Genomic DNA, 14146 nt, shown 5'->3' with positions numbered 1-14146 from the left:
GCCTCACTTACCTCATCTGTAAAACGGGGATTAAGACTGTGAGCCCCCCGCGGGACAACCTGATCACCTTGTAAGCTCCCCAGCGCTTAGAACAGTGCTTTGCACATAGTAAGCGCTTAATAAATGCCATTATCATTATTATTATTATTATTATAGACTTGGGGTAGTTCCCAGAATTCAAGGGGGCTCGTGGTAAAGTGGCAAAACTTCAATCTACACATCAGCTGTCAATCAATCAATCAATCGTATTTATTGAGTCTGTGGACTGTGGACTGTGAGCCCACTGTTGGGTAGGGACTGTCTCTCTATGTTGCCAATTTGTACTCCCCAAGCGCTTAGTACAGTGCTCTGCACATAGTAAGCGCTCAATAAATACGATTGATGATGATTTACTGAGTGCTTACTGTGTGCAGAGCACTGTACTAAGCGCTTGGGAAGTACAAGTTGGCAATATATAGAGACAGTCCCTACCCAACAGTGGGCTCACCGTCTAAAAGGGGGAGACAGAGAACAAAACCAAACATACTAGCAAAATAAAATAGAATAGATATGTACAAGTAAAATAGAGTAATAAATATGTACAAACATATATACATCACACATTCATTCAGTCACATTTATTGAGTGCTCACTGTCTTCTAGTCTGTGAGCCCACTGTTGGGTAGGGACCGTCTCTATATGTTGCCAACTTGTACTTCCCAAGCGCTTGGTACAGTGCTCTGCACACAGTAAGCGCTCAATAAATACGATTGATTGATTGATTTGCAGAGCACTGTACTAAGTGCTTGGAAAGTACAATTCGGTAACAACATCCTTGGGGGTTGATCGAGAAGCAAGGTGAGAAACTAAGCTATGCTCTGGCTGCCTTGCCTGTCAGGCCAAATGGCAACCCTTAAGACGAATTAAGCTGGACCGCTAGACCAAACTTGAGTTTGTGAAACTGAAAAAGAGGTGATGTTTCCCCATAATTTTTTCGGTGTGTGGGCTGAGGGGCTTAAAAGATCCTCCGTGCATTACTTGGCGGCAGTTGAACAAATTCCAGATGGTCTCTCCATGACCAGTGGCACTACCAGAGAAGCAACGTGGCTCGGTGGAAAGAGAACAGGCTTGGGAATCAGAGGTCATGGGTTCTAATCCCGGCTCCCCCACATGTCTGCTGTGTGACCTTGGGCAAGTCACTTAACTTCTCTGGGCCTCAGTTCCCTCATCTGTAAAATGGGGATTAAGACTGTAAGCCCCATGTGGGACAACCTGATCACCTTGTATCCCCCCCAGCGCTTACCACAGTGCTTTGCACATAGTATGCTATTTCACAGATTGAAAGGATTTGGAGGGTAAGTGGAAGAGACAGAGATCAGACACACGCCGATAAGCATTGGAAAAAAAACAGTTTTAGAGCTGCTTAGAAAAAATGTGGTGTATATAAAAATTTGTGATTCTTGGAGAAAATTCTGGTAAGTTCTGCTGTATTTATTGTCAATATCTTTCACATTTCAGTGGTAACTCTTGAAGCTCTTTCTGCATTTGGTCCATTTAGATTTAGAAAGAAGCAACATTTCTGAATTAAATGTAGCATTGCTGTTGTGTTTCATTTGATAATAGATGACTATTACTCTATTTTACTTGTACATATTTATTCTACTTATTTTATTTTGTTAATATGTTTTGTTTTGTTCTCTGTCTTCCCCTTCTAGACTGTGAGCCCACTGTTGGGTAGGGACCGTCTCTATATGTTGCCAACTTGTACTTCCCAAGCGCTTAGTACAGTGCTCTGCACACAGTAAGCGCTCAATAAATACAATTGAATGAATAGTAAGAGCTTAACAAATGCCATCATTATTATTATTACCAGGGTACCTCCTGGATCCAACCCAGCGGGCGTCGAGGCTCTGAGCCGCAAAAGCTGAGGATGACCGAGTTGTGGCGGGGAGGAGGAAGGTGCAGACGCAGCAGCGGACGGGATTCAGAGGCAAACGACAGGGGCAAGCAGAGCTGTGGGCGTAAGAGGCAGGGGGGCCGGTATCGCCGGCCCTCGGCTTCTGGTGCACGTCTACTGTGCACCCACACAGCTTACAAGTAACGCTGCCCATTATCCCCTGAGTTGTTACTCACTCAAATACTCTGGCCTTTTCTTTTTCTTGCATTTTTACAACGCAGTGCATTTCACCGTGTGTAAACACTGACTTCACTGTTCAAAATCAAGGTCGGGTCTAGTATGAAAAAGGGTTTACGCACCAATTTATCCCCAGGATGACAATAAGGGGTGGGGGGAAGGGAGGGAATCGTTTCTGTCCCCCCAAGCTTGCTCCTTGGAAAAGTGGTGGGGAGCAGTCCCCATGATGGCTCTGGGGACACTGAGATCAGCTTTCATTCATTCGGCCACATTTATTGAGCGCTTACTGTGTGCAGAGCACCGGCTCTGGCTGTTCCAGCTACTGCTGCTATTACTGTGGACTGACGACGTTTGAAGTGTACTGAAATGGCAGGGAGGGCATTTAGAGCCAGAACCTGAGGCCCATTATCCAAGGCCTGAAGGTAAGCCACAAACCCAGGGCCACCTTGTCAGTCTCCTCTGCAGAATCAATCAATCATTGTATTTATTGAGCGCTTACTGTGTGCAGAGCACTGTACTAAGCGCTTGGGAAGTACACGCTGGCAACATATAGAGACAGTCCCTACCCAACAGTGGGCTCACAGTCTAGAAGGGGGAGACAGAGAACAAAACCAAACATACTAACAAAATAAAATAAATAGAATAGATAGGTACAAGTAAAATAGAGTAATAAATATGTACAAACATATATACATATATACAGGTGGGAGGCAGACTGGTTGATAATAATAATAATAATAATAATGGCATTTATTAAGCGCTTACTATGTGCAAAGCACTGTTCTAAGCACTGGGGGGGGTTACAAGGTGATCAAATTGTCCCACGTGGGGCTCGCAGTCTTAATCCCCATTTTACAGATGAGGTAACTGAGGCACAGAGAAGTGAAGTGACTTGCCCAAGGTCACACAGCAGACATGTGGCGGAGCCGGGATTTGAACACATGGCCTCTAGACTCCAAAGCCCGGGCTCTTCCCACCGAGCCACGCTGCTTCTCTGTTTTTGTGTGTTTGTGTGTGTGTTTTGATCCACGGATCTGACCACATCCAGGGATGCCGAAGTGTATCATCAGTGTGAATGTTAATATGTTTTGTTTTGTTCTCTGTCTCCCCCTTCTAGACTGTGAGCCCACTGTTGGGTAGGGACCGTCTCTATCTGTTGCCAAGTTGTACTACCCAAGCGCTTAGTCCAGTGCTCTGCACACAGTAAGCGCTCAATAAATACGATTGATGATGATGATGATGCTGGGGGATGACAGGATTGACAACAGAAGGGTGGGCTTCCGGAAGAGGGAGGCCAGGCGAGGCAGAAACGGATAGCGGAAGGGGAAAGTTAGTTCTGAACACCTTTCTGCTACCTTTGCTCCGCTGAACCAAAAAGCCCGGCTGCTACTCCCCATCCAGTTTCGCTGCTGAATCTAAGACAATGATATTAGCGAAGATTTAAAAAAAACCCAGCAGTCTAATACAAAGAGTTAAGGTTAATATATGAATTTAGTTATGGTTTGAAATATACGTCAGATGAGATCCGACAATAAAAGATCACAAAGACCTATGATTTCAAATTATCTCATACATTTTTCGGGATCGGAAATGAGCCACGTGGACCCGAGCATCTGCTATAGTTGGTGATAAGGGATGAAAGCTCAAGGCCAATCAATCAATCAATCAATCAATCGTATTTATTGAGCGCTTACTGTGTGCAGAGCACTGTACTAAGCGCTTGGGAAGTACAAGTTGGCAACATATAGAGACAGTCCCTACCCAACAGTGGGCTCACAGTCTAAAAGGGGCCACTTCATTAAAGGGCCACTTTAATGAATGATGATATTCAACTTTACATCCTCCTTAGGAATGTTAATAATGTCTCCATTTTATAGCTAAGAAAATTAGGGAGAAAGGGCTAACTGATTTGAACAGTTGCGGGGAGACTTTCTGGCTGAGAATTAAAATCAGGAGTTGGCCTCAAAGCCACAGGAGGGAAAAAATGCAGCTTTCTGTCAAATACATTCAAATACAGATGTAGGATTGGCATTTCTGATTCCTTTGGGTTTTTTCTAAAGTGCGCCACACCTATTATTGATTCAATGACATATTTGGAGTTCTTTGTATTTGGTTGTCAGAGGGAAAGCAGGCAAGCTCAAATGAATAAAATCAATGCCCTCATCACTTTTTTTCAGTATCTTGACTACCAATTTTCTAACAATGCAGAAGTCATGACTCACGCTATTTAAATCAATCAAAGACATCAATGTTTCTCATTACTCAGGAAATCAAGAGTTGGTTGCAGATTAATTTGCCCACATGCTTGTTCCGGAGGGGGAGAGAGAACGGCAGGAGTGCAAGAGAAAAGAAGCTAACAGCCCTTTTCCTTGAGGTAGGAGAAGAGAAGCAGCATGGCCTAGTGGAAGAAGCCTGGGCGTCAGAGGTCCTGGGTTCTAATTCCAGCTCTGCCAGTTGTCTGCTGTGAGGTCTTGGGCAAGTCATTTAACTTCTCTGTGCCTCAGGTTCCTCATCGGGGAAATGGGGATTCAATGTCTGTTCTCCCTCCTAGTTAGACTGTGAGCCCCATGTGGGACCATTCTATTTATTTTATCATATCTATTCTATTTATTTTATCATAGCTATTCTATTTATTTTATTTTGTTGGTATGTTTGGTTTTGTTCTCTGTCTCCCCCTTCTAGACTGTGAGCCCGCTGTTGGGTAGGGACTGTCTCTATGTGTTGCCGACTTGTACTTCCCAAGCGCTTAGTACAGTGCTCTGCACACAGTAAGCGCTCAATAAATACGATTGATTGATTGATTGTATCGACCCCAAGTGCTTAGAACAGTGCTTGACACATAGTAGTGCTTAAAAATACCACACTAATAGTTATAATTATGTGGGAGCGAGGAGTCTCACAGCACATCATGAGGGGAACCTGTGTTTGGGCAAACACACCACAGTGCCCCCGAAACTGGCCTAGGCCTGGGAAAATCCGTCCAGTGAAAGACTCTATCTTGGACCGCATTAGCTGCAAAATCCTGCAACCATGACAGACTCAACCAAAAAGCCTTTGGATTAATCCAGTATCTACAGCGGAAAGCTTTACTTGCTTTTTAACGCCTCTCTCATTTGTGACTTGTGGTTTGCTGCGTGATACCAGATGATCTCAGCTCCATCTTTGGTTTTAATCTGGTTATTTTTCAGAAAATATTCCAATATATTTTCACTCCAGGACCCTAAAAGAAAAACATTACATAGAATTGTAGATAGCTTCTTACCACCATACCACATATTCATTTATTTTTCAAAAGGAAAGGTAGATCAAGGAAAAAATCAGTGAAGGATGTCAACAAGTAAAACACAAATGGAGAAAAAGGTACAAAATAAAAAGTGGGGACACAAATGTTAAGGTGGAAAAAGGCACTCAACAGAACTATGTAACATGCTGAAAAGTAAAGAAATAATCACCGGGAAAAAATGCAAAAGAAAACAAGGCATGTAGAAAAGATATACTGGAAGGGTTCCGACCAGAAGAATCCTATACAAGACTGTATATGGTTTCCTCCTAGCTCTAAGAGCTTTAACTATCAAGAGACACAGAGGGAAGCTATGTTTAATAAAAAATAAAAACATCTTTTCGTCACTGTTCTCTTAATCTTGATCCCGTTCCCTGGTCCACAGAGGTTCTGCTATCTGATTTTCAGGCCCCTGGAGAACTTCCAAGAGAGAATAATCTAAAACACCCGCTCGGGATGTGCTGGCACCCAGGCCTGGCTCTTAATTGATGATATTTGTTACGATCTTACTATATGTCAAGCACCGTTAGAAGCACTGGGGTAGACATAAATTAATCAGATGGGATACAGTCGCCGCCCACGCGAGGCTCACTGCAGAATAGGCATTGGATCCCCATTCCACAGATGAGGAAACTGAGGCACAGAGAAGGTAATTGGCATGCCCAAGATCGCAGGGCAGATAACTGGCAGAGAACCCAGCTCCTCTGTTTCCCAGGGCCGTGCTCTTTCCATTAGGCTATGCTGCTCCTAAGGCCATTAACTTAATAGATTTGCTTTGATGTCCTCAGGGTTGTCCCTGGGATCCGGGGCCCAGAGGCCAGAACAGATGGGGCGGCGGTAGCTGCCAGGCACTGGGGGGATAAGGCGTGGAAAGTTTTGCCAATGCTAAAGTTACCCAGTGCCGAGGGTGTCAGGGGGCACAGTGTAAATCCATTTATCCCCCATCATACAGCAGGGCTGAGAAAAATGCTCAGATCAATATACGAGAGAGGTGGTCCTGGATGTCCGTCTTCAAAATGGCTAATATTACAGCGAGACCCTCCTGTTACAGTATTAGAATTACGCTGGTGCATACTACATATCTCCCCCATTGGCATGTAAATTCCTAAGGGCAGGGACTGTGTCTTCTATTTTTACTGTCCTCTTGCAGCATACAGTAAAATGCTCTAAGCACAATGGTGCTTTATAAAAACTACTGAATGCGCAGATGAATTACCTGTTTGAGTGTCTCGTTTCTCTTACCAATTTAAAACAGAAGGAAATATTCTGCTTAGGCTTTGTGGACTATTGCATTCTCGATTCCAGGAATTATACCTATTGGGGCACGTTATAATAGGGCCTACAGTGTTGGACGCTAATAGAGAGACTCTCTCTCTCTGTTTCCCCTCTACAGACCTCATTAGGCAGCCAGGATCTTCAGTGGTAGCTCATTCCCTGTAGAAATTTAAGCACTTTAGGAAGAGGATTAAGCCTTTCAAGGCACTTGTTGTGCCCACTTAGCCACATGTACTAATTGCATCCCAGTGGCCTGAATATGTTATATCTCAATTTGTTATCTGTTTCTATAATTGAGAACTCAAAGAGAATGCTAGTCTACCTCTTCTAGAACAGGCACTTTGAGCTTTTTATAAAGACCCTTGACCCTAAAACCACTCCATAAAATGCTGCAGCTCGGTAAGATCATTTCGCTCGAGGACACCGAACGCTTTTACAAGTTGCAGTTAACATACAAATACCCTTTTTAAGGGAGATAACCCCTTGTACATTTAAAGCACTTTTCAACTGAGGAAATTAATCCTCACATTAACAAGCAGAGGCAAGTACTGTAACCTCGGGTCCTTTTCAGAGGTATAGCTAGGATGGCCCCCAAAATATCTGGAAATTATAATACAGTACTGCAAATCACAAGATTGTTTCCCAGTGGCCTCCAAGGGTTGACGGTCCTTCCAAAGGTACCTGAGAGAATCTGAGAATACGGAAATAATGAGTACCATAATCACAATATTATCTCTCAGGCTATTCACTCCAGATCAAGCTCTGTCCTGTAATTCCACCAAAGTTTTGTGGGATAAATCGAAGCCCACACAAGGCTTAATGTGCCAGTGCCTCAATTGTGGGCTGAAATTTTGGGGACTGGTTAACATAGCCCAAGATGGCCCAAGCCAAATCTGAGAGTGTTGCTACCTCCCCTGTCAATCAATCTACCAATGAATGGTATTGGGCAAACGATTGATGGATTGATTGGTATTTGTTGAGTACCAGGGAGCAGAGTGGTGCATTGAACATTTGGGGAGCGTACCATCGAGTTAGTAGACACAATTCCTGCCCACCTGGAACTTATACGGAGTCAGGTCTGAATTGAATTCCACCAAGGGAAGGAAACAAGGTTATCTTTGCATAATACAGGGAGCGACAGTCCCAGTAACCTTCCTCATGGGTTCAGTTTGACCCTGTTACCATCTTTTCCAGAAGCTAATGGAAAACCCCTTCTGCCCTGCTGGCAGTGAGTCTGAGGAAGTCCAAAACAGAGGGAGAGAGGAGTGGGGCAAAGCACGGCCCTCAGGCTACCCCACTAGACAAGAAGCCCTGCCTCTTCTCTCTCTATTCATTCATTCACTCATCTTTATTGAGCACTTACTGCATGCAGTGCACTGTACTAAGCGCTTCGAAAGCACAATTCAGCAACAAATAAGAGACAATCCCTACCCAACAACGGGCTCACAGTCTAGGAGGGAGACAGTCATTTTTTACTTTTTAGACTGTGAGCCCACTGTTGGGTAGGGACTGTCTCTATATATTGCCATCTTGTACTTCCCAAGCGCTTAGTACAGTGCTCTGCAATCAATCAATCAATCGTATTTATTGAGCGCTTACTATGTGCAGAGCACATGTGCAGAGCTCTGCACACAGTAAGCGCTCAATAAATACGATTGATTGATTGATTCATTCAATCGTATTTATTGAGAGCTTACTGTGTGCAGAGCACTGTACTAAGCGCTTGGAAAGTCCAAGTCGGCACCAGATAGAGACGGTCCCTACCCAACAACGGGGCTCACAGTCTAGAAGGGGGAGACAGACAACAAAACAAAACGCGTAAATACCATCATCATGTAGACGCCATCATTATTATTATTGTTATTATTATTATTTCACTTCTCCGTGCCTCAGTTCCCTCAACTGTAAAATGATGATGCCTGTTCTCCTACCTCCTTAGACTGTGAGCCCCATGCGGGACAGGGACCATGTCTGACCTCATTAATTTATATCAAAACAAAATTTATATTAAAAAAAGCATCAAAACAAGTAAACAGGCACAACGATTGTGGGGCGGGGGGGGGGGAAGGCCAGGCCCAGGCTGTGTTTGCTTCCCCGGTGCCTAAATTGTAAAAGTCTTATGGTAGATTAGCTTCCCAAGGAGAGTAAGTAACTCTTTCAACACTGTAACATAATAGTGCCCAGCAGATACCATAACCACCAAGTAATAACTTTGGTATTGATTCATTCTGTACTTAAGGCAAGAGAAAATCACTTTTTAAACACATGCCAAGGGGTTAGAAAATTTTAAAAAGCCATTACTGTATCGGACCAATGGCCCAATTACCCCAGTATTTTGTCTCCAACAAAGGCAATTAGAATGCTTGGGTTTGTACATATTTATTACTCATTTATTTATTTATTTTACTTGTACATATCTATTCTATTTTATTTTGTTAGTATGTTTGGTTTTGTTCTCTGTCTCCCCCTTTTAGACTGTGAGCCCACTGTTGGGTAGGGACTGTCTCTATATGTTGCCAACTTGTACTTCCCAAGCGCTTAGTACAGTGCTCTGCACACAGTAAGCGTTCAATAAATATGATTGATGATGATGATGACTGAGAAGCCCGATGGAAGAGCCCAGGACTGGGAGTCAGGAGACCTGAGTTCTAATTCCGACTCTGCCACCTGCCCACTGTGTGACCTTGGGAAAGTCACAACTTCTCTGTGCCCCAATTTCCTCGCCTGTAAAATGGGGATTAAAAAACAGTCCTTGCTCCCTCTTAGACTACAAACCTCATGTGAAACAGAAGCAACGTGGCTCAGTGGGAAGAGCACGGGCTTTGGAGTCGGAGGTCATGGGTTCAAATCCTGGCTCCGCCAGTTGTCAGCTGTGTGACTTTGGGCAAGTCACTTCACTTCTCTGTGCCTCAGTTACCTCATCTGTAAAATGGGGATGAAGACTGTGAGCCCCCCATGGGACAACCTGATCACCTTGTAACCCCCCCAGTGCTTAGAACAGTGCTTTGCACAGAGTAAGTGCTTAATAAATGCCATCATTATTATTATAAGTATGCTGGTCCCGTAGCCAATGGACCGAAACCATTCTCGTGGCTCAGTGGAAAGAGCTCGGGCTTTGGAGTCAGAGGTATGGGTTCAAATCCCAGCTCCGCCAATTGTCAGCTGTGTGACTTTGGGCAAATCACTGGATTTCTCTGGGCCTCAGTTCCCTCATCTGTAAAATGGGGATGGAGACTGTGAGCCCCCCGTGGGACAACCTGATCACCTCGTAACCTCCCCAGTGCTTAGAACAGTGCTTTGCATGTAGTAAGCGCTTAATAAATGCCATTATTATTATTATCCTCTGCTAGCTGTTCTTCCCTCTGTTCTATCTAGTTGAGATTCACTGGTGGTGAAATTTAGCGCTGGGTGCCTTGTGACAGAAGAGTCCTCTACAAGACTCACAGAGGTGCTCCTGGTTTAGAAGCAGCATTGGCCTAGTGGATAAAGCCCAGGCTTGGAAGTCAGAAGGACCTGGGTTCTAATCCCAGCTCTGCCACTCGTCTGCTGTGTGACCTTGGGCAAGTCATTCCACTTCTCTTTGCTTCAGTTACCTCATCTGTAAAGTGGAGATTAAGACTGACTGCCGTGGAGAAGCAGCGTGGCTTAGTGGAAAGAGCCTGGGTTTGGGAGTCAGAGGTCGTGGGTTCTAATCCCGCTTCTGCCACTTGTCAGTTGTGTGACTTTGGGCAAGTCACATAACTTCCTGGGCCTCAGTTCCCTCAGCTGTAAAATGGGGATGAAGCCTGTGAGCCCCATGTGGGACAACCTGATTACCTTGTATCCCCCCACAGTGCTTAGAACAGTGCTTCGCACGTAGTAAGCGCTTAACAAATGCCATCATTATTATTATTCTCTGTGCCTCAGATACCTCATCTGTAAAATGGGGATGAAGACTGTGAGCCCCCCGTGGGACACCCTGATCACCTTGTATCCTCCCCAGCGCTTAGAACAGTTCTTTGCACATAGTAAGTGCTTAATAAATGCCATCATTATTATTAATCTCCATTTTCCAGATGAGGTCACTGAGGCCCAGAGAAGCGCCTTGCCCAAAATCACAGAGCTGACAAGTGGCAGGGTCAGAATTAGAACCCACGACCTCTAACTCCCAAGCCCGGGCTCTTTCCACTGAGCCACGCTGCTGCTCAAGCTGCTGCAGAATAATAATAATGGCATTTATTAAGCGTTTACTATGTGCAAAGCATCCATTCATTCATTCAATCGTATTTATTGAGTGCTTACTGTGTGCAGAGCACTGTACTAAGCGCTTGGGAAGTAGAAGTTGGCAACAGAGACAGTCTCTACCCAACAGCAGGCTCACAGTCTAGAAGGAAGAGGCACTGTTCTAAGCACTGGGGAGGTTACAATAACAATAATAATAATAATAATAATAATGGTATTTGTTAAGTGCTTACTATGTGCAAATCACTGTACAAGGTGATCAGGTTGTCCCACGGGGGGGCTCACAGTTTTCATCCCCATTTTCCAGATGAGGTGAGGCCCACAGAAGTGACTTGCCCAAAGTCACACAGCTGACAATTGGCAGGGACAGGATTTGAACCCATGATCTCTGACTCCCAAGTCCAGGCTGTTTCCACTGAGCCACGCAGCTGCATAATAATAATAATGGCATTTATTAAGCGCTTACTATGTGCAAAGCACTGTTCTAAGCGCTGGGGGGGGGGTTACAAGATGATCAGGTTGTCCCACGGGGGGCTTACAGTTTTCATCCCCATTTTCCAGATGAGGTAACTGAGGCCCAGAGAAAGGAATTGCCCAAAGTCACCCAGCTGACAATTGAAAGAGCCGGGATTTGAACCCATGACCTCTGACTACCAAGCCCGGGCTCTTCCACTGAGCCACGCTGCTGCATAATAATAATAATAATGGCATTTATTAAGCGCTTACTACGTGCAAAGCACTGTTCTAAGCGCTGGGGAGGTTACAAGGTGATCAGGTTGTCCCACGGGGGGCTCACAGTCTTCATCCCCATTTTCCAGATGAGGGAACTGAGGCCCAGAGAAGTGACTTGCCCAAAGTCACCCAGCTGACAATTGGCAGAGGCAGGATTAGAACCCATGACCTCTGACTCCCAAGCCCGGGCTCTTTCCACTGGGCCACGCTGCATCCTGCCCGTTGAGATTCTGGGATCCGGGATCCTGACGGGGCCCGACCCAATCCTGACAGGAAAAGACAAGAGGGCGGCCATCTTACCAGGCCCACCCACCGCCGCCTCCATGGTGACGGGGCCGACTGCGCAGGCGCGGAGCGGTTCGGCGAGGGCGCGGGCTGGCCGGAAGTAGAATGACTCCGCTCCGTCGTCTGGCTGTGGGGATGACGAAGCAGTTGAGGGCGGAGCGGGCGGGCGCTTCTGCGCAGGCGCCCCGGGGAGGGAGCCGCTCCACGCTGATTGGCGGGAGCGGGGCCCGACGAGAGGGGCTTGTGCGCCTGCGCAGACCGTCGCCCTTGTCGCCTCCAAACCGTGGCCTGTATTGAGCGGCGCCTACGAGAAGGCTGTGTGCTCATTCATTCATTCATTCATTCATTCATTCATTCATTCATTCCTATTTATTGAGCGCTTACTGTGTGCAGAGCACTGTACTAAGCGCTTGGGAAGTCCAAGTTGGCAACATATAGAGAAGGTCCCTACCCAACAACGGGCTCACGTTCTAGAAGGGGGAGATGGACGACAAAACATGTGGACAGATGTCATCAGAATAAAGAGAAGTAATAATAATAATAATGATGGCATTTGTTAAGCGCTTACTATGTGCAAAGCACTGTTCTAAGCGCTGGGGGATGCAAGGTGATCAGGTTGTCCCACGCGGGGCTAACGGTCTTAATCCCCATTTTCCAGATGAGGTAACTGAGGCCGAGAGAAGTGAAGTGACTTGCCCAAGGTCACACAGCAGGCATGTGGCGGAGCCGGGATTCGAACCCACGACCTCTGACTCCAAAGCCCGTGCTCTTTCCACTGAGCCACGCTGCATCTAGTAGAGCTAGATGCACATCATTGACAAAATAGAGTAGTAAATATGTACAAGTAAAATAGAGTAACAAATCTGTACAAACATATATGCACTGTGGCTCAGTGGAAAGAGCCCGGGCTTGGGAGTCAGAGGTCGTGGGTTCAAATCCCAGCTCCACCACTTGTCAGCTGTGTGAGTTTGGGCAAGTCACTTCACTTCTCCGGGCCTCAGTTACCTCATCTGTAAAATGGGGATGAAGACTGTGAGCCCCTCGTGGGACAACCTGATTACCTTGTTACCTCCCCAGCGCTTAGCCCGCTGTTGGGTAGGGCCCGTCTCTATCTGTTGCCACCCTGCACTTGTTTTGCAATTTTGCATTGTTTGGTCTCAACACTGTCCAATAGTTACCCATTCCTCTTTGCATCAAGCACAAGCTCTCCCTTCAATTCTGGCAGACCAGTGCTTCCATCTTCAAAGCCCTCCTGCAATCCCATCTCCTCTAGGAGGCCTTCCCTTATCAGTCTCCCAACTCCCCACCCTATTTCCCCCTCTCCTGCCACTTTAGTACTTACCCATCACCTAAGTACTTAGATACCCTTCTCCCACTCCTCCCCCTGCTGCACTTACCTACACATCTCTAAACTGTTTGCTTTGCCCTTTGTTATTTACAATATCTCCTCTCACCTAAGTACTTAGATACCCTTCTCCCACTCCTCCCCCTGCTGCACTTACCTACACATCTCTAAACTGTCTGCTTTGCCCATTGTTATTTACAGTCTCCTCTGTTAGCTTGTAAGCTTCTTAAAGGTTATTACAACTATTGTACTCTCCCAAGCACTTAGTACAGGGCTTGACACACAACACTACTCAGCACTACTGATTAATTGTGCAAGTGCAGCTCGAATAATTGTGGTGTATTTAAGGACACACTATGTGCCGAACACTATACCAAGCTAACTAGATTGGACACAGTCTGTTCCATATGGGGATCACAGTCTAAGAGGGAGAGAAGGTATTTAACTCCCATTTGACAGATGAATATTACTTGTATTTTCCCACACTGGCCACCACAATCAAAGAATAATTCACAGTGGGCTCCCCATACTCACCAGTTTCAGTGGGTTCACTCTAGACTGTGAGCCCAATGTTGGGTAGGGACCGTCTCTATATGTTGCCAACTTGTACTTCCCAAGCGCTTAGTATAGTGCTCTGCACACAGTAAGCACTCAATAAATACGATTGAATGAATGAATGGAGATTGGGTTTGGACACAAGAGGCTTTTCAGTCATGAGCAACACAGTTGACACTTTCCCCGGTCACATCTATCCCACAATCAGCCACAGCACCCTAGGGTTTTTTTTTAATTTATTTTAATGGTACTTGTTAAGCACTTACTACATGCTAGGTACCACTGGGGTAGTTACAAGATAATCAGTTGGGACACAGTCCCTGTCCCACTTGGGGCTCAC

At 45.6% G+C, this 14146-nt stretch overlaps 1 protein-coding gene across 3 annotated transcripts in view; it reads right to left on the bottom strand.

Moving 5' to 3' along the window:
* Positions 1–11988, bottom strand: part of FAM151B (family with sequence similarity 151 member B) — a 52487-nt gene extending 40499 nt beyond the window's left edge. For 2 of the 3 annotated variants that reach the window (XM_038765656.1, XM_038765655.1), the window contains exons 1-2: positions 11922–11962; positions 5208–5333 (exon numbers count right to left, since the gene is read on the bottom strand). In XM_038765656.1, coding sequence (XP_038621584.1) covers positions 5208–5333; positions 11922–11946 — 151 coding nt within the window. In that variant the 5' untranslated portion in view covers positions 11947–11962. Of the gene's footprint in view, positions 1–5207; positions 5334–11921 lie in introns of all 3 variants that reach the window. The other variant, XM_038765657.1, reaches the window with a different exon arrangement.
* Between the last annotated feature and the right edge of the window lie 2158 nt (positions 11989–14146).

Source organism: Tachyglossus aculeatus, chromosome 23 (assembly GCF_015852505.1).
Source record: "Tachyglossus aculeatus isolate mTacAcu1 chromosome 23, mTacAcu1.pri, whole genome shotgun sequence".
NCBI lineage: Eukaryota > Metazoa > Chordata > Mammalia > Monotremata > Tachyglossidae > Tachyglossus > Tachyglossus aculeatus.
This window is presented reverse-complemented; position numbering and strand designations above follow the sequence as displayed.